Below are 26,991 nucleotides of genomic sequence, written 5' to 3' on the forward strand. Positions count from 1 at the left end.
GTCACCCAGCCGCAGATAACCGACGCAGCTGGGCATCCTGGAACTCACGTGGTGTAGTTGTGGCCGGGGAAGTCGATGTTGTTCTTGATGAGCACGGTGAAGTTCTCGGCACTTCCCAAGAGCGCAGGCCTGGGATGGAGAAATGCAAAAGGGGTCAGTGGCTGCGGGGACCCAGGAAGCCCCTGGGCCAACGGGACCAGAGGCTGGCTGGCTCTGTGCTTTGGGACTGAACGGAGAGAAGTGGATACAGCAACTTCGCAGGGAAAGCATTCTGGAATTCTCCATCAAGCTTCTCCTAGAGTCTCTCCCTTCTTGAGACCTGTGGGGTTTACTGTGACAAGTCTCACGCTCTGACAGAATGATAACTTTGGTATGTGCTGTGGTGTGCCGGTAAATGTTTAACAACCAGCTCTCTGCGGGGGTAGGGGTTGGGACAGGGGGTGCTGAGTGTAGCGTTTGCTGATTATTATGGCACAGATACTCCCACTGTGGCTGATTTCAAGTTACCAGTGGGACATCACTGACCTTGAAGTCGGGGAGGGATGAGCACAATTGTCTCCAAGTTGGTGCCAACCAACTCCAACACTTGTTTGTAGATTTCCTAATAGAGATTTCCTAATGGGGTTCCTGCAGTCGGGACATCCTAGTCTGTAGCACGGGGCCACACACATGTAGTTTACATGTCAGCCATTCTCTAGAGGCTCTGAGTGGCATCAAGTTCTCCCTGAGTTAGAGGCGGCTGAATTCTAGACCACAGGAAGATCTACCCAGCCAGCCGGCCAGCCAGCCAGCAAGTGCATGGGCTGGGCTCTGGGGCTATAGCGACCAACTAGAAAGTCAGCACTGTTGGCCTTTTATGGCTGACAGTGTACCAAGGGTGGAGAAAGCTGTGGGTACAGAGGCACAATGGGTACCCAGTTGCTTGGCATACTTGAGTAGGTGGCAGTAAGGATTAGGAACAGCCCCGGAAAGGGTGGAGGGTGTTTGGAAGGGGGCACCACGAATGTCTGCCTCTTACTCCAGGCCCGGTTTTGACTCTGCTGGGACATTGCTGTGGTGAACAATGATGTCTGCCTGTCCAACATCCGTCCCGCGCTGGCAGTGCTGCCGCCTGTTCTCTCTGGGAGGAAGCTGGCTGTCGCATTCTCTGTCCAGAGGGTTGGGTGGGGGCAACTCCACCTCTTACCCATCCCTCCAGCTTCCTGGGTGGGCAGGTTCCCCAGGACTGGTTAAATAGTCTGGTCCACTGCCCCTAGCCTCACTGATTGTTTCATAGGTGGTCCCATGACTTAGGCAGGACAATAAGAACATTCCAGGGCTTTTGTGGGAACAGCTGTGAAAGAGAAACTCATTTTCACAGGGATTGTTAGCAGTAAGACTATAAACCTGGAGTTCCCCAGACCACAGTATAAGGAAGTCAAAATGGAAGACTGGGGTGTGTGTGTGTGGGTGTGTGTGGGTGTGTGTGTGTAATCTCGTAGGTATCATCTGAAGTCTGGATCAGGCCTAGCCTCTTCTGGATGGATCATTTACTGGAATCAAAGACACAAACCAAAAATAACACTTCCTGTTTTTCTGAAGTCAGTTTGTTGGATTTGTGTCATCTGCATCAAAAAGAATTTTCTTTCTTCTTCTTCTTCTTCTTTTTTTTTGGACAGGCAGAGTTAGTGAGATAGAAAGACAGAGAGAAAGGTCTTCCTTTCCGTTGGTTCACCCCCCAAATGGCCGCTATGGCCAGCGCACTGCACCGATCTGAAGCCAGGAGCCAGGTGCTTCCTCCTGGTCTCCCATGCTGGTGCAGGGCCCAAGCACCTGGGCCATCCTCCACTGCATTCCCTGGCCACAGCAGAGAGCTGGCCTGGAAGAGGAGCAACCGGGACAGAATCCGGTACCCCAACCGGGACTAGAACCTGGGGTGCTGGTGCTGCAGGTGGAGGATTAGCCTAGTGCGCCGCGGCGCCAGCCAAAGGATTTTATTTTCAACAAATGCCTGCTGCGTGTTGTACCCTTTGCCCTTATGTCATTCTAAACCCCACACTTCCTGGACAATGCTGAGACTCAGAGTTCAGGATCCTGAAGCCTCAAGGTCAAAGCTCTTCACTTGTCTCCCATGACACGAATTGCTTTCCCTCGGGTCACAGTTCTCTGTGTATGTGTCTCTTCTCTTCAATTAGACTGTCAGAGTCTTGGGACCTGCTCCGTCTCTGGGCCTGCCTATGGTTTTCACCAGAGTTGGCAGTTTCTTGTGTGTAGTTACGTGTCGGATGAGTATCGCGTGCCCACTACATGTCGAAGGATGTGCTGCATGAATGGTTAATGAAGGAAACTGAAGTTTAGGGGGTAGCTTGCCCAAGGTCACGTTAAAACGCAGCCCAGAGGCAGTGCACTGACGAGAGGCAGCGTTTGTGTGATGAATGAGCTGGTGGCAGAGCTGGAGCTGAAAACCACAGCCACCAAGGGGCCCCTTGTCCTGAACCCATGGCCGCATGAGTGGAGGCTGATGTCCCTCCCACAGCTGTGCGGTGCCTTCCGTGCCAGACCAACTCCCCTGACCTGGAAATGAACCCAGGTGGAGCTGTTAACGGTTGGGGGCCAGACAGGGCGGCGCTGCCTGGTGCCTCTGCCTGACCTCCGGAGGGCTGCTTGGGGCAGTTTTCTCTTCGCCCACAGAGTCTCAGGGAGCGAGCAGTCACTGTCCTGCATGGCCCCGTCAGGGGCACTGAATGACCTTAAGCAGCCGCCTCCTCTGGTCGTCCGCAGCAGCTGTGTTTCAGGTGCTCGGTTAACCACGTGTAGCGAGCCGCTGGCCCGCACAGCACAGGGCATTCCCGTTGTTGCAGAAAATGTCACTGGTAGTGCTGTTTCCAGAACTTCTGGGGCGGGTGTGTGTGTGTATAAGCCAGGCCCGGGGCTCACTTTGTAAAAACTGCCCATGTGCCATCTCATCTAATCCTTACAGCAGCCTGTGAGCTAGCTGGCATTATCCTCATTTTACCGGTGATGAGACTGCAGCAGCTCAGAGAGGTTCAGCCATTTGCCCAAGGGCACACAGCAAAGATGTGTCAGAGACGGAATCTGAGTCCCAGCCTTTGTAACTGTTTTCTGCTGGGATTTGACATCCTGGTCTTGGGTCTTGAAGAGAGGAATGGATACCGGCGACTGGCGGCTCTGTGCACCCCTGAGTGCTACTTTGAGAAAACCCCTCCCCTATCCACCTTCCCTTCCCCCTCCTTCCCTCCCAATTTCCTACCCTTAGTGACTCCGGAAGGCCACGACCAGCCCGGAAGGGTCCTCCTTTGCCCTGGAAAGTGCTGGGACCAGCGGGAGGGGGGCGGGGCACCTGGTCTGGTGAGTGGCTAGGCTAGGGATCAGCAGGTACCGAGTTGCCTCTATGTGTCAACAGCCAGCTCTGGGAGGAGCCGGAGGAGCCGAGCACTGGCAGCCCCAAGAGCCAGGAGGGCTGCATAGAGGAGGGACAGCCCCCAGCCCCACCCATGCAACTCACCGGGGGGCATCTTCCGCTGCCTCGATGGGGCACCAGGCAGAGACTTCACAGGTCTTCTGGTTCCCTTTGTACACAACGCACCTTCCCGTCTGGATTCCTGCCGGGGGGCGGGGGGAGGGGGCCGCCGGGGTCGTGGAATCACAGATGTCCAAGAGTCCGACGTCAGGGAGAGGAAATTCTCCCGGAGGGGCAGCCTTCCCTCAAGCCAAGCAGGATCCGGCTGATGCTCCCCGCCCTGCCCCCACCCAGGCAGCTTTGGCCTCCAAACCCCCAACACCTGCTGTCCCACCCACAGGGGGCTGCAGGGCAAAGCGAAGGAGCAGAGGTTAGAACAGCAAGTGTTTTAAGGCTTAGAGGCAGACTCTGGGTTACGTTGGCCTCTTTGGTTTCTTTACAAGAAGAGATGCCCGATGGGGCGTCTTCCCTGGCCTGGAATAGAGGGACGGGAACTCGGCCTCTCAAACGGGAACTGGAACCCTCAAGAGGTACCCGGCCTGTCCAGGGATGTGCAAAGCCACCGAGTAACATGGCTCATCTTCCTGGAGTGTGAGGAAGATCAGCAGACCTCCAAGAGGGAGTTAATTCAGTAGTGAGCAGTGTTACAGGGATCTCTTGTCGTATGTAAATGACCTTTCACACCTGAGCTTTGTGTGTGTGTGTGTGTGTGCACACATCGGCAGCACCAATGGCTTTTTCCCTTTTACTGTCATGTGGAGTTTAAGTTAAACATGAGAGAAGGACATGGTGCAAGGTTACCCCGAGGGAACAAGTTCACGCTTCTCAACCTTTGGGGACATTCAGGGGACGGTTTAGGATGCTATGAATTTTCTATCCACCGAGCCCTGAGCCTGCCAGGTTTGGGGGAGCTTCTCTCGCCGGGAAATTGTAGCCACATTCCCAGTCAGCAGCAGGTGTGCTGGGACCCAGTCGAGGCACAGGCTTGTCAGGGGCTGGTGGCGGTGGGAGAAGGCAGAGGAGAGCCCGAGGCTGAGGACCTGAACCACGCAGCACAGATGTCCCCAGAAGCTGGCAGGAAACAGAGGGTACCTTTGCTCTGTGGGTCCATCCATCCCTTTCTGCAGCCCCGGTCGGAGGAACAGAGCGTCCTGCGGGTGGGGTACTGCGGGGCAAAGGACAGGGTGGTGGGGGTGAGCAATGTGCTGCCGTCGTGGAGGAGCGAGTGTGTATGAGTGTGGGGACCCCCCCCCCCAGACACAGCCGAGGGACTGACATACGCTACCACAGGCATGAGCTGTGTGAATGGGAGTCCACGGACGGGAACCACCCAGAACAGGCAAGTCCACATGGACAGAAAGCGGGTTGGTGGTTGCCAGGGAGACGGAGAGGAGTGGAGAGTGACTGCTAGTATGCATGACGTCTCCTTTTGGGACAATGAGAACATTCAGGAATTAGTGCTGGTGTTTGTACAGCTCAGTGCACAGACTACAACCTACTGAACTGTCTACTTGACAGGGGTGGATCTTATGGTATGTGAATTATATCACAGCAAAAAATAAAACTGAGATAGCAGCTGTTGGGGCAACCAGGTGTGGCCCTCGGGGTGGCGAGCGGGTGGCCTGGTCCAGGAGGCCCTGTGAGTGATGTGGACAGGTGCAGAAGCCCAGCAAGCAGTGTGGAATATGGGACAACAGGCAGCCCTCTCTCCTCTCTCATTGGCCTGAAGAAATGAGGTCAGTTGGGTCTCAGGGCTGAAGGACAGAAGGAAGAAAAGAGAGCTGAGATGACCTGGTTTATGCATATTTGATTTTCCGTCTCCCAGGGAGCAGGATTAATGGCCTGCCTTAGGGGAGACCGAACACGGCCCAGTGTGGCGATGGGCTCTGCTGCCTGTCCCCCGTGCAGTCTGCGGCTTTCAGGGACACAGGGGACAAGGACCCCGACCGGCTACCCGTGGGTTTGGCAATAGCCATGCCATTTTCTAGCTGAGTGGTCACAGCCAAGTCACTTGCGCTCTCTGCACCTGTTTCCCTGTCTGTAAAAGCAGAGTGAGTGGACTCATCTTTTTTTTTTTTTTTTTTTTGGACAGGCTGAGTGGACAGTGAGAGAGACAGAGAGAAAGGTCTTCCTTTTCCATTGGTTTACCCCACAATAGCCGCCGCGGCCGGCGCACTGCGCTGATCTGAAGGAAGGAGTTTGGTGCTTCTCCTGGTCTCCCATGGGGTGCAGGGGCCAAGCACTTGGACCATCTTCCACTGCACTCCCTGGCCACAGCAGAGAGCTGGCCTGGAAGAGGGACAACCGGGACAGAATCCGGCGCCCCAACCAGGACTAGAACCCGGTGTGCTGGCGCCACAGGCGGAGGATTAGCCTAGTGAGCTACGGCGGCGCTGGCCATGGCCTTGTCTTATTTGGTGGTTGTGAAGATGACGTGAGTTATGGCAGGAAGGATGCGGCACACAGCACTCGCTCAGTGAATATCTCTGGTTGTTCCGAAAGTCTCCCACGTTCTCTTTTCTTCCCAGTTTGCCTTCTTCCTGGCACGCAGCATGCCCCTGTTGCCTCCCCATGACCTCACTGCCCCCTAAATTAGACTATGAGCTCTGAGCACAAAGCCTGGGTCATCTCTTTGCAGCCCAAGTGCCCGCCACATAGCAGATCCTGGTAAACATGGAATGAAGGCGTGAGCACAGCAAGGCACAGAGAGGTAAATTCACCTGCCCAGGGTCACGCAGCTAACAAGTCAAGTTTTGAACCATTGGTATTCTAGCTTCTGAGACCAGACTTTTAATCTTGGGGCTGCCCTAACTCTCTCCAGATCTCACCCCTTGGAACGTGTCTTTGCGTGTCCACAGGGGTGGGGGGCGGGCTCTGGCGATGACCGAGTGTGAGATAGAAGAGGAGCAGCGGCCCCAGGCTCAGTGAGAGGCCGGACCCTGCTGGGGAGTCGACCATTTTGCTGGCATGGCTGCCCGTCGCCTCTTCACAGTGGTAGGGACATGCGGGGGACAGGAGAGCCCAATAAAAATGCAGAGTTCTCTTTTAGGGGCGGTGCTACTTAGGCAAGCCAGTGTTCACTTGGCTTCCAGTTTGGCTAGAAACGATGGCAAAGAATGTCCTAGAAGCCAGCGCTTTTATGCAGAGCTCCCAGACTCAGAAAACTAGGCCCCGTCGCCAGGACGGGCTGGTGAGCAAGACCCCATGGCAGGGCTGGTCCTCCACATGGGCGTGGTCCCCACCGCAGACTTGGTGTGGCCAGCGGTCCCCAGTGGGGCACAGGTCACCTGGGAGGGGAGCGCAGCAGCTGACCTCTGGTTTCCATCCTGAAGGGCAGAGCGCGGGGCCGTGCAGGTTTGATAGGGAAGCAGTTCTCCTGCGAGACGCAGGGGAGCAGCCCGGGTATGAGCGGTCAAGGCCAAGTCAGGAAAGACAGCAGGGGCAGCCGTGTGCGCTGAGGGGGGGGGGACACGAGGAGGGAGGCACCCCGTCTGATTCAAACACTGACCCTCTAAGAAGCAGGGGGAACAGGCAGACGTGAGCTGTTTGACAACGCTCCCCGGCACTGGACGCAGGCTGGGGAGGCTGTGGATGAGGACTCTGGGGTTCTAACCCCGGCCCCGCCGCCAGCAACCTGTGTCTCCTCTGGCAAACCCCTCAGCATCCCTGAGTCTGTGTGCCGCCCTGGAGAACAGGCCTGGGAAGAAGGCCTTTCTCCTCCTACGGCTCTGATGCGGCTCCCGGAGAACGTGAAATGGCAGGCAGTTGGCCGTGAGTCACGTGGCCTTCAGCTGCACAGGGGGCACACAAGCCCCAGAAAGAGCTGGCCTCCGTCTTCACGGGCCCCTGTTGCTGGGGACCCAGGAGACACAGCCAAATCTTGTGGCCTTGGAGAGAGACCTCTGCCTCCCTCCACTCGGCCCAGGCCCGCCCCACAAGAGGCAGGTGCTCGTTGAATATTTGTGAGCCCCAACCCCCCTGGGTCCCCACTTCCTTTTTGCCTGACCTGCACCACCTCCAGGAGCCCCCTCCCACCCAGGGCACCCCTCCAGGGCCCCTGCCCGCTCCGTACCTCGGGACACAGCCGCCGCTCCTGGCCTTCTGTCTTGAGAAAGTTTGTCATCACGAAGAAGGAGTTCCGCTGCGGAGGGTGAGGAAAGTGCCTTTGAGAACAGAACTATTTAACCACAGTCATCCATCCGGCAGGCCAAGTGCCTGGGGGCGAGCCCTGCCTCCCTCCCAGCTTCTAGACACAGGGGCCCGTGGGCAGCACGGGTCTGCCCAGGGCTTAATAGCAACGCCGGAGTAGCTGCCTGCTGAGCTGAGGGAGAGCCACAGAGCCCGAGCCCGTGAGCTGTCATTTGCTGTTCCAGCCTCACGAGCCGCCTTCTCACTTTTTTGACACAGCAAAGTCCCATTAAATTGAACGAGGGAGGCGGGCGCGGGGGAGTAGGCGTTCATCAGAATTCCTGCACAGATTTCCTAGGACCGTAATGCAGGGGCAACAGGGCATCCCACCCGCCGGGCACCGGCTGGGTCTCAGCGACCCGCTGCTCCGCACAAACCCCCCCGCCCCTCATCTGTTCTTCCGCCTACTGGCCCCACATTGGTTTCTCCTTTGTGGCAATTCTGCTTGCCCACGCCTTGCTCTGAGACCCACACCTTTCCTCTCTTTGTCACCTACATCCTTCCTTCTGGCAAGCCCGCACCCACGAGTGGGCTCCTGGAGAGCCTGTTGTTGACCAAGTGTCCTGCAGGTGGCAAGTTCTACGCCCTTTCGAATCCAGACTTTGCTAACTCTGTGGCCCTGCTTCAGACGTGAATGAAGCAAACCATGGTTTGTTTTTCTAAAATTTTTTATTCTATTTGGGAGACAGAGAAAGAGCGAGAGCGCACACACCCACCTGCTGGTTCATTTCCCCCTATGCCTTCAATGGCCAGCGCTGGGCCAGCAATCAGGGTCTCCCATGAGACCTTGCACTGCTTGACAATGCTTCCCAGGACTGGCCCTGCTGACTGTTTGCAGCAGACCCTGGCTGGAGAGGCTGTGGATGAAGACTCCAGAGTTCTAACCGTGGTTCTAACTGTGGCTCTGCATCCGGGAAGCTGTGTACCCTGGGGGAAGTCACTCAGCGTCTCTGAGTCTATGTGCTGACCTGTAGGAACCCAATCACTCTTGCCTCCCATGGTCTGCATTAACAGGGAGCTGGAGTCAGGAGCCAGAGCTGAGAGCCAAACACAGGTACCCCAATGTGGGACGCAGACATCTTAACGGCAAAGCGAAACAGCTGCCCCTCCAATCACATTTTAAATGCTCCAGGACACGCTGCTATTTTGAGAATCCCTGTGGGACTCGGTAAAGCAAAGAATCATCTCTTTTGAGCTGCTGGATATGACCCAGATCTGCAATTTTTAGGTTGTCTCAGTTGGGATTTGCACAGAGCTTTTAAAATAGGGCCGTGTCATTCTGGAGTGAGGCCCTAAGTCCTAGGGGAGGAGCATGAGGCCCTGCGACGGCAGCCAGCGGCAGGTGCCGGAGGCGGCAGGTGCCGGAGGCGGCAGGTGCCTGAGGCGGCAGACAGGGGCTCACCTGCAGAGGGAAGGTGTAGTCCGCGGTGTCGAAGATGCTCCCCACCTCCTTCTTCACCCCGTTTTCCACGAGCACCTCCTTCACCTCGGCTATGCCTTTCACCTTGGTGTGCACAGAGCTGATGACAGGCTCCTTCCTCTGGTACAGCTTGTCACTCACCAAAGCAAAGCTGAAGGGCACACACGGAAAAGCATCAGCGGGTTTCCCGAGGGAGGCACAGCGCAGTGGCTTTGGTTGCTCAAATCTCAGCAGAGCTGCTCCCAAAACAGTAGGAACGGGTGTACCTACCTCATGGGGTTAAATGAGATACGCAGGGATAGGCTTCTGGTGCAGTGGTTAAATTGCCACTTGGAATGCCCGCATCCCATACTGGAGTGCCTGGTTTCCGATACAGCTTACCACTAACGCGCCTGGGAGGTAGCACAGGGTCTAAGTATCTGGGCTCTGGCTACTGACATGGAAGACCTGGATGGAGTTCCTGGCTTCACCCGCGTCCAACCCTAGTTGTTATAGGCATTTAGGTAACGAACCAATGGGTAGAAGGTCTCTTCATGTCTCTCTGTCTCTCCCTTGCTCTCTGCCTTTCAAATAAAGTGAAAACGAATTTTCGAAAAATGAAATCTGAGGCAAACTCCTCAGCGGAGTGTGTGGCACTCAGTAAGCACTCGTCACAGGAGAACTTGTCCTAACCCCATCCTTTCTTGTCGCCTAACGCTGACTCCAAGTTGTAGGAAGCTTCTCAAACAGTAGTCCAGCTGCAGCTCCGTGCACCAGCGCGGTCCATCAGCACCATCCTAGCCAAGGCTGTGTCTGGCGGCCCGCGCCCTGCTTTCCAGAGCCCCCATCTGCTGTATGGATGACACTGATCATGGCATCCTGACTTACGCTCCACAAACAGCATCGTCTAGTCCTCACACTGGTGTGTTACTGGGATGGGCTCCGAAAGGTGAAGCGCCTCACCCAGGGCCGCACAGAAGGCCGTCAGAACTGAGGCCCACGCCATGCCTGCTCGTAGCCCAGGGCCAGCCCTCGTAACTGCGTGCTCAACTCGTTCATGTGGGACATGGCCCTGCCTCTGGTTTCTTGCTCTTTCTTGAGAGTGTGGATCTAAGTTGTTGTGGTGTGAAGGTGGGGAGGGAGGGAAGTGGAATTAATATGCAATTAAAAATGGTAGATTCTGGGGTGGGGGGATTCAGTCTAGTGTTTCAGACACTGTCGCTCCCCCTCTTCGTGGAGGAACGACACAGGACCCTGCGCTGTTCTTTTGTCTGCTCGGCCCTTCCCGGGTTTGCTGCTGGTTCTTCCCGGGTTGGCTACCGACCCTTCCACCTCCGTGGAAGGGCGGTTCCCCCTGCCACCTTCCCCACTTCCGCGGGGGAGCGGCACACCGCCGGCCGGCCGGCTCTCTCGGGGGCTGCTCAGATGTTATCCGGATGTTCCTGGTGCATGTTGTCTCTCTCCTCCTTTATAGTCCTCTTCCACCAATCCCAACTCTGCTACCCACACGCCGAGTACGCTGCTCTCCTCCAATCAGGAGCAGGATCAGCTCTTGCAGCTCAGTCAATCAAATTGGTGAGAGGCAGCTGCGTAGAAGTTGTTACTCCCTTCTCAGCGCCATATTGTGGGAAAGCAGATGCATAGAATAAGTCTTAATTCCAGTAACAGTCTAGTCCGAGTTGCTCCCAGTTGCTCCCCACAAGACACCCACAGCCCACATCAGATTATCTGGATTTGAGTCCCAGTCTGGATCCTGACTGTAGCTTCCTGTTAATGCTCCCCTGGGAGGCAATGGTGTTAGCTCGAGTAATTGGGTATCTGGATTGAATGCCCAGCTCCTGGCTGTTGCGGGCATTTGGAGAGTGAAATGAGAGCTCTCTCTTTGTCTCAAGTACATAATAAATATTTTATAAATGATTGGTTGCAGCTCCATTTAAGTTTTCCTGTCTTCCATTTCCCTCAGAAATCAAGAGTTTATTTTAAATGCCTCATTTACTTATTCAGCGTGCATTTGTTTGGTCGCTTCTCTCCACCCTGCTCCTGAGTGAGTCAGGACATCAGAGTCAAGGGCTGCTCTCTCTCTCTGACCTTGGGAAGCCAGGACCGAGCAGATCAAGACTTGGTCCCAGCTGTTCTCAGCCTTGGCCGTGCAGCGTAATGCCCTAGGAAGCTTTCAAAACTGCAGTTCAGCCGGCGCCACGGCTCACTAGGCTAATCCTCCACCTTGCGGCGCCGGCATACTGGGTTCTAGTCCCGGTCGGGGTGCCGGATTCTGTCCCGGTTGCCCCTCTTTGTGGGGAGCAACTCGGACTAGACTATGTTACTCGAATTAGGACTTATTTTATGCATCTGCTCTCCCACAATATGGCTCTGGGAGAGGAGGAAACAGCTTCTACACAGCTGCCTCCAGTTCAACCAATAAACAGCAGGACCTGCTCCTGATTGGAGGAGAGCAGCGTACTCGGCGTGTGGGCAGCAGAGTTGGGATTGGTGGAAGAGGACTATAAAGGAGGAGAGAGACAACATGCACCAGGAACATCTATCTGAAGGAACACCTGTGCAGCCCCCGAGAGAGCCGGCCGGCCGGCGGTGTGCCACTCCCCCGCGGAAGTGGGGAAAGTGGCAGGGGGAACCGCCCTTCCACGGAGGTGGAAGGGACGGTAGCCAACCCGGGAAGAACCAGCAGCAAACCCGGGAAGGGCTGAGCAGACAAAAGAACAGCGCAGGGTTCAGTGTCGCTCCTCCACGAAGAGGGGGAGTGACATAATGGTGCCGTGACTCGGATATGAAGCCTAGGCAGGGTTTAGTGTCGTTCCTCCGCGAAGAGGGGGAGCGACACCTCTTCCAGGCCAGCCCTCTGCTGTGGCCAGGGAGTGCAGTGGAGGATGGCCCAAGTGCTTGGGCCCTGCACCCCATGGGAGACCAGGATAAGTACTTGGGTCCTGCCATCGGATCAGCGCGGTGTGCTGGCTGCAGTGTGCCGGCCGCAGCGGCCATTGGAGGGTGAACCAACGGCAAAAGGAAGACCTTTCTCTCTGTCTCTCTCTCTCACTGTCCACTCTGCCTGTCAAAAAAAAAAAAAAACAAAAACAAAAACAAAAACAAAAACAACTGCAGTTCCTGGGGTAGGTGTTAGGCCCTAGTGGTTAAGACACCACTTGGGATGCCTATACCCCACATCAAGTGTGGGGATCAGATGTCAAGTCCCAGCTCTGCTCCCAATTCCAGCTGCCCGTTAATGCAAACCCTGAGAGGCAGCAGTGTTGGCTCAAGTAACTTGGTCCCCGTCACCCATGTGAGAGATCTTGATTGAGTTCCTGGCTCCCGTTGCAGACATTTGGGAAGTGAACCAGTGGATGGCTGTTGTGTCTATATGGTTTCTCTCTCTCTTTTTCTCTCTCTCTTTCAAGTATACAAATAAATTTAAAAAGAGAATCTGCTGGTTTGCTTTCATCTGCTGGTTCTGTCTTCAAATGGCTGCAGTGGCCTTGGTTGGGCCAAGCTGAAGCCAGTAGCCAGGAAATCCATCCAGGTCTCCCACGTGGGAGGCAGGGACCACATCTTCCACTGCACATTAGCAGGGAGCTGGATCGGAAGTGGAGCAGTCAGGTCTCGAACTGGAGCTCATATGGGATGCCAGTGGTGCAGGTGGTGGCTTCACTTGCTATACCACAATGCCAGTCCTCTCTCTCTCTCTCTCTCTCTCTCTCTCTCTCTTAAAAGCCAAAGAAATCCACAACAAACCTGCAACTCCCCAGTCCCACCCTGGAGATGATGATTCAGGCAAGTCTAGGAATGTATCCAGATACCTACATATTTTTTAAGTTTCCCAGGTGATTCTAATGCACAGCCATGTCTGAGAACCACTGGGAGATGCGTGGAAAGACTGCAATGGCGAGTACATTGGATAAAGGGCACTTCCTGCATTAAAAACGCGTGGGTATCTGCACTAGGTAAACTCTCATGCATGTGCCCAAGGAGTTTCGTATGAGAACATGCATGCAGTGCAGAGGGAAAACTGGAAATAATCTAAACGTTCCCAATCACTGAGTGGATAAATTATTGGAGTTATACCGTGGGATGCCATGCAGCAGCGAAAATGAATTGAGTAGAGCTGCTTGTTATAGAAATAACACAATGTCAAGGAAACAGAGCAAGCCACAGTACGCTGTACAGTTTAATGAAATCCAAGGCTACAGTATATACTCAAATACTTGTACACAAATGTTCATGGCAGCACCATTCACAATAGCCAAAAGAGAAATAATTGAAATGTTTATCAGTAGGTGAGTGGACAGACAAAATGTGATCTGTCCATACAATGGACTGTTATCCAGCCCTAAAAAGGAACGAAGTTCTAACACGTGTGACAATGTTGATGAACCTTGGAAAGAAAGAAGCCAGCCACAACAGGCCCCACATTATAGGATTCCACTTAAGTGAAAGGTCTAGAGCAGGTAAACCCACAGGGACAAGGAGGAGGTTGGCGGTTGCCAGGTGACGGAGGGAGGGAGAAATGGGAAGTGACTGCTGATGTGTATAAGGTGTCCTTCTGGGAAGAGGAAAGTGGTGTGGAACTAGACAGATGCCAGTTGAACGGTGCTGAGAATGTCCTCAGTGCCACTGAATTGCTCACTTTTGTTTTTAAAGGATTTACTTATTTTGAAAGACAGAGTTATAGTGAGTGAGAGGGAGAGAGAAAGAGGGAGGGAGGGAGAGAGATCTTCCATCCACTGGTTTACTCCCTACATGGCTGCAATGGCAAGAGCTGGGCCAGGCTGAAACCAGGGACCAGGAGCTTCATCCAGGTCTCCCACGTGGGTACAGAGGCCCAAACACTTGGGCCATCTTCTGCTGCTTTCCCAGGCCATTAACAGGGAGCTGGATGAGAAATGGAACAGCTAGCACATGAGCCAGTACCCATATGGTTGCTGGCATTGCAGGCAGTGACTTATTCTGCTACACCACACGCTGGACCCTGAATTGTTTATTTTACAGTGGCTAATGTTATGTGAATTTTACCTCAATAACAAGATACAAACTATTATATTTTTATAGACATAGACATATGTTATAGAAGTATGAAAAGAAATAAGGGAATGAGCGGCCGGTGCCGCGGCTCACTAGGCTAATCCTCCGCCTAGCGGTACCGGCACACCGGGTTCTAGTCCCGGTCGGGGCGCCGGATTCTGTCCCGGTTGCCCCTCTTCCAGGCCAGCTCTCTGCTGTGGCCAGGGAGTGCAGTGGAGGATGGCCCAAGTACTTGGGCCCTGCACCCCATGGGAGACCAGGAGAAGCACCTGGCTCCTGGCTCCTGCCATCGGATCAGCGCGGTGCGCCAGCCGCAGCACGCCGGCCGCGGCGGCCATTGGAGGGTGAACCAATGGCAAAGGAAGACCTTTCTCTCTGTCTCTCTCTCTCACTGTCCACTCTGCCTGTCAAAAAAAAAAAAAAAAGAAAAAAGAAAAGAAATAAGGGAATGAGCTGGCGCTGCGGCTCAATAGGTTAATCCTCCACCTAGCGGCGCCGGCACACCGGGTTCTGTCCCGGTTGCCCCCCTTCCAGGCCAGCTCTCTGCTGTGGCCTGAGAGTGCAGTGGAGGATGGCCCAAGTGCTTGGGTCCTGCACCCCATGGGAGACCAGGAGAAGCACCTGGCTCCTGGCTTCAGATCAGCGCGGTGTGCTGGCCGCAGCGCACCGGCCGCGGCGGCCATTGGAGGGTGAACCAACGGCAAAGGAAGACCTTTCTCTCTGTCTCTCTCTCTCACTGTCCACTCTGCCTGTCAAAAAAAAAAAAAAAAAAGAAAAGAAATAAGGGAATGACATTGAATTCAGGATGGTGCTTCTGGATCACAAGCAGAGGAAGACTTGAACCCAAGTCCCAAGCGGCAGCTAGACCACTGTGCCATAATGTGTGCCCCCTCCGCAGAGAGTCTCTGTGTCCACACTTAGACTCACAAATAGATGTCCTCAAGGCCAAGAACACGGCCACAGTTACGCTGTTTCATAACTTGCTATTTTCACTCAATGATATATTATTAGTTCCTTCTAATGATAACACACTTAGGATCTGTGATGTAGAGTCTATTTAATGGCTACGGGATATTCCAGGATTGAGAGTAAGCCTATGAAACTGCTCATTTTATAAATGATAATCATAGAATGCAGGCAACTGCATGCGATTCAACTTCAGTGGTGTGTTTGCCAGGATTCTTTTTATGGATAGATATTCCACTGGAAACTTTGTTCAGTGTTCCCAATTATCAGTATTTTTGATATAGCTCTTACTGTGTGCCAACCACTCTTCTAAGTATGTTTTGTACTAACACATGTGAGCACTTCAAAAAGTTCAGGGAAAAGTGGAACTAAAAGGTGTCGATTTGGGTACAAAAAATAATTTTCTTCACAGTATGCATTTCCTATGAGCCTTTTGAAGACCCTTCATATTCACGGATTTCAATATTTTCTTGCAAAGTAAACTTATCAATCTCATCTTCTATGAACTTTGCGAAGCACCCTCATACATATTAATTCTTTCAATCCTCATGCTCCCTACTAAAACCAAAACAAAACCCTCTAAGGAAGGTACAGAGTAAGTATCCCAATTCAAAAATCTGAAGTTCAGAATGCTTCAAAATCTGAATCTTTGGGGCTGGCGCCGTGGCTCACTTGGTTAATCCTCCACCTGTGGCGCCGGCATCCCATATGGGCGCCAGGTTCTAGTCCCAGAGGCTCCTCTTCCAGTCCAGCTCTCTGCTGTGGCCCAGAAGGGCAGTGGAGGATGGCCCAAGTGCTTGGGTCCCTGCACCTGCATGGGAGACCAGGAGGAAGCACTTGGCTCATGGCTTCGGATCGGCGCAGCGCTGGCTATAGCGGCCATTTGGGGAGTGAACCAACGGTAGGAAGACCTTTCTCTCTGTCTCTCTCACTGTCTATAACTCTACCTGTCAAATAAAAAAAAAATCTGAACCTTTATGGGTGGTGACCTGATTAGGGATGTTCAGCCAAGGTAACGCTACATAAATATTTCCAAATCTGAAAAACTCCCAAGTCTGAAGCAGTTCTGGTCCCAAGCATGTTGGACAAGGGATGCTCAGCCTGTGCTGGTATTACCCCATCTAACAGCTGAGCAGACTCAGCAGGAACAAAATGAGTGACTTGTCAAAGGTCACGTGATAAACAGCGGCATTGTCTGGAAGCCAGCCTTGTGCCCCGACTGCCCAGCCTGTTTGCATGCTATGGCAAATGGGATTTTTTCTTAACTCCCTTTTTGAACCGGTCATTACCCGTGTACAGGAACACAACTGTTTTTTGTGCATTGCTACAGTAGCTTGCAGCTTCATTGAACTGGTGTATTAGCTCTACTAGTTTGTTTTTTTTTTTAATAAATCCTTGGAGATTCTTTTTTTTTTTTTTCTTTTTTTTTTTTTTTTTTTTTTTTGACAGGCAGAGTGGACAGTGAGAGAGAGAGACAGAGAGAAAGGTCTTCCTTTGCCGTTGGTTCACCCTCCAATGGCCGCTGCGGCCAGCGCGCTGCGGCCGGCGCACCGCGCTGATCCGATGGCAGGAGCCAGGTGCTTCTCCTGGTCTCCCATGGGGTGCAGGGCCCAAGTACTTGGGCCATCCTCCACTGCACTCCCTGGCCACAGCAGAGAGCTGGCCTGGAAGAGGGGCAACCGGGACAGAATCCGGCGCCCCACCCGGGACTAGAACCCAGTGTGCCGGCGCCGCTAGGCGGAGGATTAGCCTAGTGAGCCGCGGCGCCGGCTTGGAGATTCTTTATAGGTGGCAATCACGTCATCTGTGAATAAAGGTAGTTTTACGTCATCCTTTACGTGTTGGACAATTGCTCTGGAACTTCCAGCACAATACTGACCCTCAGCAGTGACAATAGGTGTCCCTGACCTCAGGGAGAATGCATGCTTTCACCCTGGAGCGTGCTCCTGACCACACAACAGTGTGTGGCCATTTGAAGAGTACCAAGTAGAAGAGGGAAGACAGGGTAGGATTCCACCTGCAGGTGACAGCTACAGGAGATGGACTGTGGCTCAGTAGAAGAGAAATATCGAGCAGTGAGAGCAGTCCTGGAACAGAAGCAGCTTTCCTTGCGGCTGCTACCTGGTGACAGCGACAGCGTGGACGACCGTGATCATGACGCCAACCATAATTTCCGTTTAGCCCATCAGCTTCCCCGTCCTGTCTTCTCTTCATCTGCGTCTAAACATCGTTTCACATTTTAAAAATAAACTCTCCCTCAATCTCACATTCTCCCACCACCTCTCTCTCTCTCTCTCTCTCTCTCTCTCTCTCTCTCTCCCCTCGTAGCCAGCCTCCTGAAAGCATGAGTCACCACATCCATTTCCCCATCCTCATTCAGTCCTCCGCCCCCTCCAGTCTGCCGCCCACCCCCACCCCCACCTCTGCCCTCAGGCCTCTCCTGCCGAGCAAACAACCTCACTAGCACCAAGCCCAGCAGACACGCTGTGTACCTGAGCTTCCTGACCTCTCAGCACCAGCTGGTACCACTGACCGCACCCCAGCCCCCTCGCCTCCCCCTCTTAGCTTCCAGGAATCCACCGTCTCCTGAGCTTCCTCCTGTCCATGGCTACTCCTTCTCGGAATCCTTTGGGGACGTCTGTGCTCCTCACCCCTTAAAGCTTAGCACAGCTCAGGAGCCCATTCTAGTCCCTCTGGCTGTCTCGGCCACAGCTTTCCTTGGTGGCTGGCTGCAATAACTTCCATGGATCTGGTTACCATGGACACACTAGTGCCATAGAAGTCTGTGTCTCCAGCTCTGGGTTCGTACGAGCAGAGCCCCGTCCAACATTTAGCTCTGTCCTTCCCTCAACACCTCACACGCCGTGCCTTCATTTGATCGTCTACCCCAGCTCGACTTGCTCTGCTTTTCCCACCCCAGTAAGTGGTTCCACCACTGTGGGCCGCCCACGTCCTGCTTGGCTCACGCTCTCCCTCGTCTCCCTCAGCCACTCAGTTGCCAGGTCCCGTTGTTTCATCTCCCTAATGTTACTCGTGTCTGTCTGCCTCTCTCAGCTCCTCAGTCTAGGCCACCGTCCACTCCCACCAGATAAGCCGGTAGTCTCCTGGAAGGTCCTCTGCCCTCTGGTTTGACCCTTGTTTTCCCCACTCTTCACATACTTTGGTAAGAACATGCGCCCTGGAGGGAGATGGTTGGGTTTAGTTGTGGCTGCATGACCTTGGGCAAGTTACTTAACCTTTCTGAGTTATTGTTTCGTCTCCCATAATAAGGAGATATTAGTACTATATTGGGCATGGTTTTAGAACGACAGAATCTAAGTTTAAGAAGACATACTGGGGGCAGATGTTTGATGCGCTGTCGCTCCCCACTCGCGGAGGAGCGACACCGGACTCTGCGCTGTTCTCTTTGCCCCGCCCTTCCTGGGTTAGCTGCCGGCCCCCCACTTGTGGAGGAATGACGCCGTCCTGGGTTAGCTGCCCCCCCACCCTGCAGAGGGGCGGCACACCGCCGGCCGGCTCTCAGGGGTTCCTCAGGGGTTCCTGGTGCATGCTGTCTCTCTCCTCCTTTATAGTCCTCTTCCACCAATCCCAACTCTGCTGCCCACACGCCGAGCACGCTGCTCTCCTCCAATCAGGAGCAGGATCAGCTCCTGCAGCTTGTCAGTCAAACTGGTGAGGCAGCTGTGTAGAAGTTGTTTGCTCTCTCTCAGTGCCATATTGTGGGAGATCAGATGCATAGGATTAGTCTTAGCAGTTCCAGTAATTTAGTCTAGTCTCGGTTGCTCCCCACAGTGCGCCACTTAAGAAGACGTGTGGAGTACCCGTGTTCCGTACGGGAGTGCCTGGGTCGCAGGCTCTACTTCCAGTGTAGCTTCCTGTCAATGCAGGTGCTGGGAAGCAGCAGGTGAGGGCTCAGGCACCTGGTCTCTCCACCACATGAGAAACCCCGATTCAGTTCCTGGCTCCTGACTTCATCCTGGCCCAGCCTTTGCTGTTGTGGGCATTTGGGGGGTGACCCAGTGGATGGAAGATCTCTCTCTCTCTCTTTTTTCCTTCCTTCCTTCTTCCTTCCTCTCCACCTCCCCTCCCTTAAAATAAAATGAAAAATAAAACAAAATAATTTAAAAGAAGTAGCCTCTAGAAATCCCTGCAATTTCTGATTTTGGGAAAATTTTTATTGGATATTAGGGTTTTATCTGGCTGATGCAGAGTTCTTCCCCTAACCCCTGTGTAACGAGAGTCTATCCACTTCACAGATAGTCGAATCAAGGTTACTTCAACTCAGAGCCTAATAGTGCAACATAAGGCAGTGTTTCCCAAGTTGTGTTCTATGAGATTCCATTCAGTGAGATGTTAATAAATATTCCATTAACAAAGAGGAAAAAATAAAATGTGGCCATACTTTTTCCTCTTTTTCCTCAATTTTATAATGTAAAATATTAACAGCAGAGAGGCATTCCCTATGAAAACTATGTTAGTAAAATGGCGCAGTGTTATCTGTGGCACCATCTATGCCCCAGACGCCATCTTGGACTCTGGCCCCTACTGCCGTTTCTGGAAGCCAGGTGACCAGATGGCCCAACCACAGGTGTCCGCTCCACCCCACCATCATGGGACTCACTGCTCCTACTTCTCTGCCCCCCGCCCCCACAACGCACAAAGGTTTAACAGGACCTGTTCCTGAACACGTGCTCTCTCTTGATCTCTCTCTTACGATGTCTTCCTCTCTATTACCCTCTCACCCTCTCCGTCCGGCCCATCAGGCTTTCCCCACCTGACAACAAACCTTTCCTCTAACTCCAGTCTTCTTATGTTAACACTTAATACAAAAACCATGTCTTGTCAAAGTTACCTTTGGTAAACCCTTAAATTGTCCACAAAGCAAAGCAAACAAAACTTCTGCCTCTTAATGGGTCCAACTGAAGCCAATTTTCCCTCCAGATCTGGAACAAGGTGCTGTTTTTCCAGTTTTGCTCCAGGTAAGGGTAAAAAAGTTGGCTTATTTTGCAAGCCACATCAGTGGAAAATTTGTATCTAGATTAATGGACTGAGTGGCAAGATCTCCCTCTAGCACATGGGAACGACTTGGGGAGCCTCTGGCTCAGGTGTCCTCTCTTGCTTACCCTGGGGCACTCCATTGCTAAATTGTTGCGCTGCAAATACTCTCTCTGGCCGGTGTTGTGGTGCAGTGGGTTAAGCTGCTGCTTTTAACACCAGCATCTTATATCTGAGTGCTGGTTCAAGTCCCAGCTGCTCCACTTCTGATTTAGCTTTCTGGTAATGCACCCAGGAAGATAGCAGATGGTATATCGCCCAAGTACTTGAGTCTCTGCCACCCATGTGGCCACTTGTGGAGTAAATCAGTGTATAGAAGATCTCTCTCTTTCTGCCTTTCAAATAACTAAATACATAGGGCCGGCGCCGTGGCTCAATAGGCTAATCCTCCGCCTGTGGCGCCGGCCCACCGGGTTCTAGTCCTGGTCGGGGCGCCAGATTCTGTCCCGGTTGCCCCTCTTCCAGGCCAGCTCTCTGCTGTGGCCAGGGAGTGCAGTGGAGGATGGCCCAGGTGCTTGGGCCCTGCACCCCATGGGAGACCAGGAGAAGCACCTGGCTCCTGGCTTCGGATCAGCGCAGTGCGCCGGCCGCAGCACACCGGCCACAGCGGCCATTGGAGGGTGAACCAACGGTAAAGGAAGACCTTTCTCTCTGTCTCTCTCTCTCACTGTCCACTCTGCCTGTCAAAAAAAATACATAAATCTTTAAATACATAATAAATTGCTTTCTTTCTCCATTCCAACACTGAACCTGTATTACTGAATCTGAAGGAACTAAACCCATGCAGAATATGGTACCACTGGGGCCAGCGCTGTGGCACAGTAGGCTACACCTCTGCCTGCAGCGCCAGCATCCCATATGGACACCGGTTCTAGTCCCAGCTGCTCCTCTCCTGATCCGACTCTCTGCTATGGCCTGGGAAAGCAGAAGATGGCCCAAGTGCTTGGGCCCCTGCACTCCCAGATGTGGGAGACCTGGAACAAGCTCCTGGCTCCTGGCTTTGGCTTGGCCCAGCTCCAGCCATTGTTGCCATTTGGGGAGTGAACCAGCTGATAGAAGACGTTTCTGTCTGTCTGTAACTCTGCCTCTCAAATAAATAAAATCTTTTTAAAAAAAGAATGTGGTACCACCATCTAAAAGAAAAATATTTAACATTGTAAGGTGTTCTTACATTTTAAGAGATTTATTTATTTATTTGAGAGGAAGAGTTACAGACAGAGAGGGAGAAATAGAGATCTTCCATCTGCTAGTTCACTCCCTAAATGGCTGCAACAGCCAGAGCTGGGCAAGGCTGAAACCAGGCACCAGGAACTCCACCTGGTCTCCCATGTGGATGGCAGGAATTCAAGAGCTTGAGCCATTATCTGCTGCTTTCCAGGCATATCAGCAAGGAGCAGGATTGGAAGTAGAGTAGCAGAGGCTCGACCCAGCATCCTAGTGTATAATAACTACCATTCAGTAATTTAACCTGCTGCACCACCATACCTGCCACTACTGATGGCACTATTAGCAATAAGAACTAACAGTTAATAAGGGCTTACTATGTGCCATATATCTGATAGCTTGGTATTTATTAACTCATTCAATAATCCCCATTTTACAGATGAAGAAACTAAGGTTCAAGGAGGTGCAGGGTTTTTGAATCCACATTTCAAGATCTCAAGTCCCAAGCAGAGATGTGGTTAACCTGAGGGTTGAAGGAGAGAACAAATATAAAACTACCTAATATATTTTCAAAGATGGTTCTTGCAAACAGCAAGAAGCTAACAGGTTCTTAGTGTGTGCCAGTCACCACAATAAACATTTCCCTTCCTTGTCTTGATTGTCATAACAACTCTGTGAGCGGACACAGAATCGAAGGCTCAGAGAAGTTAACCTGGCCAAGGGAACACAGCAGGGTTATAAAATAATGCAGAAGTTGACAGTTAGTAAGATTGCTCCAACTCTTAGTAAACTGCTTCCTGCTATTGTCACTGCAGAGAACAAGGGCATTTGCCACCAGGGAAATGCAAATCAAAACCACAGTGAGATACCACTTCAATACCACTTCATACCCACAGGAATGGCTGTAACTGGAGTGGGTGTTGTGCTGCAGCAGGTTAAGCCTCCTCTTGGGATGCCAACATCTCATATTGGGAGTGCCTGGTTCCAGTCCTGGCTACTCTGTTTCAGATCCAGCTTCTCACTCTGGGAGTGTTAATTCTCACCCTGGGAGGCAGCAGGGGATGGCTCTGTTGGTTGGGTCCCTGCCACACACACTGGAGACCCAGATGGAGTCCCAGACTCTGGCTTTGGCCTGACCCAACCCCAGCTGTTGAGAGCATTTTGGGAGAGTGAACAGTAGATGAAAGATCTCTCTGCTGGTACCGCGGCTCACTAGGCTAATCCTCCGCCTTGCGGCACCGGCACACTGGGTTCTAGTCCCGGTCGGGGCGCCAGATTCTGTCCCGGTTGCCCCTCTTCCAGGCCAGCTCTCTGCTGTGGCCAGGGAGTGCAGTGGAGGATGGCCCAAGTGCTTGGGCCCTGCACCTGCATGGGAGACCAGGAGAAGCACCTGGCTCCTGGCTTCAGATCAGCGCAGTGCGCTGGCCGCAGCTCGCCGGCCGCAGCGGCCATTGGAGGGTGAACCAATGGCAAAGGAAGACCTTTCTCTCTGTCTCTCTCTCTCACTGTCCACTCTGCCTGTAAAAAAAAAAAAAAAAAATCTCTCTATCTGTTTCTCTGCCTTTCAAATAAGTAAAAAGAAATAAATGAAAAAGAAATATTAAGAAAGACTGAGTGTAATAAAAATGACAGATAACAAGAAGCACTGGTGAGGATGTGGAGGAGCGGAGCCTCACCCCATGCTGGTGGGAGAGTGAAAAGGTGCAGCTGCCCTGGGGAACAGTCCAAGCAGTCCCATGCCTGGGCACGCCACGAGAACGTGAACCTCGTCGTCAGCAAGCTCTGCGCACAGACACGTATGGCAGCCTTGTTTGTGAGCGCCCCAAACAGAAACCCCCCCCAGTGTCCATCAGTGCTGAGGGGGTGTGCACACGTCCCACGAGGATGAGCATCAGAACACACTGAGCAAACAAAGCGGTCACAAGGGACCACACCGTTCACCACTGTGTGCATGTGCAGTGTCCACACTAGGCGAATCCAGAGACACAAGGCAGACCAGCAGCTTCCTGGAGCAGAGTGGGAGTGGGAGGTCTGAAGTGATGAGTAAGGGGCTCTTTATGGGGTGATGAAGTGCACTGAAATTGACTATGGTGATGGTTGCCTAACTGTGCACCTACTATAAACTGTTCTTAAAAACAAAGTTATTAATATTTTTGAAAGACATACACAGAAAGAGAGAGAGATATCTTCCACCTGCTGGTTCACTCCCCAAATGCTTACAACAGCCAGGTCTAGGCCAGGCCAAAGTCGGGTACTCAAAACTCCACCCAGCTCAAGGACTTGTGCCATCATCTGCTTCCTTCCCAGGAGCATTATGGAGATGATAGATTGGAAGTGGAACAGCTAGGACTCAAACCAGCATTCCCATAAGAGATGAAGGAGTCCCGAGTAGCAGCTTCATCTACTGTGCCATAATGGGTGCCTCCAAGATAGTAAATGGGTGAACTGTGTGGTATGTGAATTCTATCTCAACAAGCTGTTAAAACAAGCAAACACTCAAGAAAAACAAGTCCTCCCAGCAGTGGGCAGGACCTAAAGGGACATTTACAAGCCTGGTTCTCTTCCCCCTGACTGTGATGGCTCTGATGCCAGCATGTTCACTGTGTGCTCTGAGAGCCTCCTCCCTGGGAGTCAGGGTGTCGCCCCGCCTTGTCTCACCTGCGCCAGGCATGCCCTGCCCTGCTCACCCTGGCAGGCCTGCGCGGAAGGTGGGTGGAGAAGCCTCCCGCGGCTTCTTTCTGCTGCAGCCCAGAGCTGCTTCCTCCTGCTGCTTCCTCCCACCCCCAGCCTGCGTGTCTCAGATTAGAAAATCCCGGTGGATTTCAGCTGCACCTCGGGGCTCTTCTGTGCTGTCAACCACTGCAGATTTGAGGTCTTCCCCACACCCCACTTACCTAACATAGGAAAAGACGATCACGTGCAAGACCCACTTAATGGTGCCATAATTCACGCTCTGGATCCGGGCGACTTTGTTTGTCTCGTACTGGAAAACGTCATTCCAGCTGCAGCAGGCCGGCATGGTGAGCCACTCCCCCCTTCCCTCCCTCCTGGGGTGGCCAGGCTCAGCCTTCCCAGGCAGGGCCAGAGCAAGCCCCTCCAGGAGCAGCAGAGTGAAACTGTGCTGATTCTTAGCAGGAGCCTTTAGCTTTGAGCTCCTCCAATGAGTGCAGGGTGGGGGCGGGTCCTGGCAGCTGCCCCAGATGTGACTGGGAGGAACAAGAAGAACCAAGTCTTATCCGCCCGCCCGCCTGGCTGGCAGAGGACCCTGCCCCAGCTGGCCTCCCCCAGATGCCTGCACAAAGATGGTGTTCAGAGGACGGGCATTTTTAGGATTCCTGCTTTCCCCATTTCCCCTCCACTTTTTTGGACATTTTTCCCCTGGGAGAGAGGGGCAGTGTTTCAAATGTCATGATCCCCAGCATTCCCATTGTGCGTCAAGAAAGGGTCTGGATCTTTCCCTCGCCTCAAGCCCCACTCAGAGACTGACTGAGAACGCTTTATTCAGCCCCAGATGTGGGGGAGCACGGGATGAATGAAGGGCTCCCCCCTGCCTCTCTTGTGACGCTCCAGTCTGCAGATGGTGGGGGCAGGGCCTTTCTCCTTTGGTCCTCTCGATTTTTCTCTCCCCCATGCACTGTGACCAGGGAGGTCAACCCACAAGGTAGCCCGGTCATCCTCAGACCGCCAGGAGCACAGTTCTAGTCCAGCAGTGCCAGGCCTGCTGACCCATTCAGTGAGGGAGACCAGCCCGAGGGGAGCCAACACTCACCCAGGGAAGAGGCGAGGGCCCTGCGCCAGGTGGGAGCAAAGATGAACTCATGTTGCAGTGGGCCTGGAGCAAAGCAGGTTTGTACAAAATGCTCCGCCTTTTTAAAATTTAATTTAATTTTTTTTGACAGGCAGAGTGGACAGTGAGAGAGAGAGACAGAGAGAAAGGTCTTCCTTTATCGTTGGTTCAGCTTCCAATGGCCGCTGCGGCTGCTGGCTGAAGCCAGGAGCCAGGTGCTTCTCCTGGTCTCCCATGGGGTGCAGGCCTAAGCACCTGGGCCATCCTCCACTGCACTCCCTGGCCACAGCAGAGAGCTGGCCTGGAAGAGGGGCAACTGGGACAGAATCCGGTGCCCCAACCGGGACTAGAACCCAGGGTGCCGTCGCCGCAGGCGGAGGATTAGCCTAGTGAGCCGCGGTGCCGGCCTCAAAATGCTCCGCCTTGAATCTAGATTGCCAAGGGGACCCAGGACTGTGTTTCCTTGGAAGCATAAAGCTGAAATAGATGTCGGATGTTGCATCTGGAAAGCCTGTATGTGCAGCTCTGCACCTGTGTTGAGTCTGCTTCTCTGTCAAGCTGCCTTTGCCGCTCCAGGGGGAAGTGGGATCTTTCATTCTTGTTCATGTTCTTTCAAAGAGTGGAGTGTTGTCAGTGATTTTAGAGGACGGTGGCTCACAGGAAGTGAGAAGGCAGCAGTCGCTCGGGGCTGGGGCAGGCGAGGCTGCTGGGGCTCTGCAGCTACAGGGAAACACTGTTCCCTTCAGAAGCTGCCTCCATCCGTGTCTGTTACTCCAGCCCTCTATGTAGCTGGGCAAATTGTTACTTTCCCAGGCTGAGCGGATTTGTACTTTTTCACTCACATGAGCTGCATCAGGGCTCCCTTCTGTCCTGGCTTCCAGTGCAGGAGATGAGAGCAGTGAGGTTGGGTGTGAAACCCCAGTCCCCTCCTCCCCACTTGCCTCCTGGTGAGGTTCCCAGTTGGTAAGGCCCCCTCCCCACTGCCATGGTTGGCAGCTGCAGGCAGCTCACTACCCCTTGTGGCTTGCCTTTGCAAATGGTCCCATTGTTAGTTACCCACCACTTTCCACTCAGGACTCCGAGTGGCAGTCACCTTCATCTGTGAGAAGAGGGGAAACCATAGGACCACCAGGAAGGCAGGAAAGCCTGATGGTTAGCATGCAGGTCCTGGCTGCCTGGCTTCCCACCCTGGCTTTACATTGTTTTGTTGTCTTTCTGATGACCTCTTAACACTGATCCCCCTTCAGCCCTCTGTCTACCAGTTCACCACTCCATGGTTACTCTTCTCAATAAGGTTGTTCGTGACTTCTTGGTTGCCAAATCTAGCGGACATATTTTATTGATCTGTTGGGTGTGGTCAGCACCACCGACCACACTCTCCTCCTTGGAGTGGTTTCTGTGGGGAGCAAACCGGACTAGACTGAGTTACTGGAATTAAGACTTATTCTATGCATCTGCTCTCCCACAATATGGCGCTGGGAGAGAAGTAAACAGCTTCCGCACAGCTGCCTCCAGTTCAACTAATAAACTGTAGGACTTGCTCCTGATTGGAGGAGAGCAGCGTACTCGGCGTGTGGGCAGCCGAGTTAGGATTGGCGGAGGAGGACTATAAAGGAGGAGAGAGACAGCATGCACCGGGAACATCTATGGGGAACATCTAAGGGAACATCTGCGCAGCCCCCGAGAAGAGCCGGCCAGCGGTGTGCCGCTCCCCTGCGGAAGTGGGGAATGTGGCCAGGGGGAACTGCCCTTCCACGGAGGTGGAAGGGATAGTAGCCAACCCGGGAAGAACCAGCAGCAAACCCGGGGAGGGCCGAGCAGACGAAAGAACAGCACAGGGTTTAGTGTCGCTCCTCCACGAAGAGGGGGAGCGACATAATGGTGCCGTGACTCGGATATGAAGCCTAGGCAGGGTTTTGTGTCGTTCCTCCACGAAGAGGG

At 53.2% G+C, this 26,991-nt stretch overlaps 2 protein-coding genes across 7 annotated transcripts in view; one reads left to right on the plus strand and one right to left on the minus strand.

Moving 5' to 3' along the window:
* P2RX7 (purinergic receptor P2X 7) overlaps positions 1 to 24,425 on the minus strand; it is a 47,799-nt gene extending 23,374 nt beyond the window's left edge. For 2 of the 4 annotated variants that reach the window (XR_016227104.1, XM_089323101.1), the window contains exons 1-7: positions 24,158 to 24,414; positions 9,051 to 9,219; positions 7,533 to 7,601; positions 5,609 to 5,749; positions 4,553 to 4,625; positions 3,506 to 3,602; positions 49 to 129 (exon numbers count right to left, since the gene is read on the minus strand). Coding sequence is in view for 3 of the 4 variants with exons in the window: in XM_089323101.1 (XP_089179227.1) it covers positions 49 to 129; positions 3,506 to 3,602; positions 4,553 to 4,625; positions 5,609 to 5,749; positions 7,533 to 7,601; positions 9,051 to 9,219; positions 24,158 to 24,282 (755 nt within the window). In the remaining variant the exon portion in view is untranslated. Of the gene's footprint in view, positions 1 to 48; positions 130 to 3,505; positions 3,603 to 4,552; positions 4,626 to 5,608; positions 5,750 to 7,532; positions 7,602 to 9,050; positions 9,220 to 24,157 lie in introns of all 4 variants that reach the window. The other 2 variants (XM_089323100.1, XM_002719745.6) reach the window with 2 other exon arrangements.
* Positions 1 to 26,991, plus strand: part of IFT81 (intraflagellar transport 81) — a 198,183-nt gene that overhangs the window by 47,061 nt on the left and 124,131 nt on the right. For 2 of the 3 annotated variants that reach the window (XM_089323094.1, XM_089323099.1), the window contains exon 1: positions 24,884 to 25,109. The exons of the other annotated variant lie outside the window; for it this stretch is intronic. The gene's annotated coding sequence lies outside the window, so the exon portion shown is untranslated. Of the gene's footprint in view, positions 1 to 24,883; positions 25,110 to 26,991 lie in introns of those variants that run through there. 3 annotated transcript variants of the gene reach the window in all.

The sequence above is a fragment of the Oryctolagus cuniculus genome, chromosome 21 (genome assembly GCF_051225735.1).
Source record: "Oryctolagus cuniculus isolate XC-2025 breed Fujian yellow rabbit chromosome 21, ASM5122573v1, whole genome shotgun sequence".
Lineage (NCBI taxonomy): Eukaryota > Metazoa > Chordata > Mammalia > Lagomorpha > Leporidae > Oryctolagus > Oryctolagus cuniculus.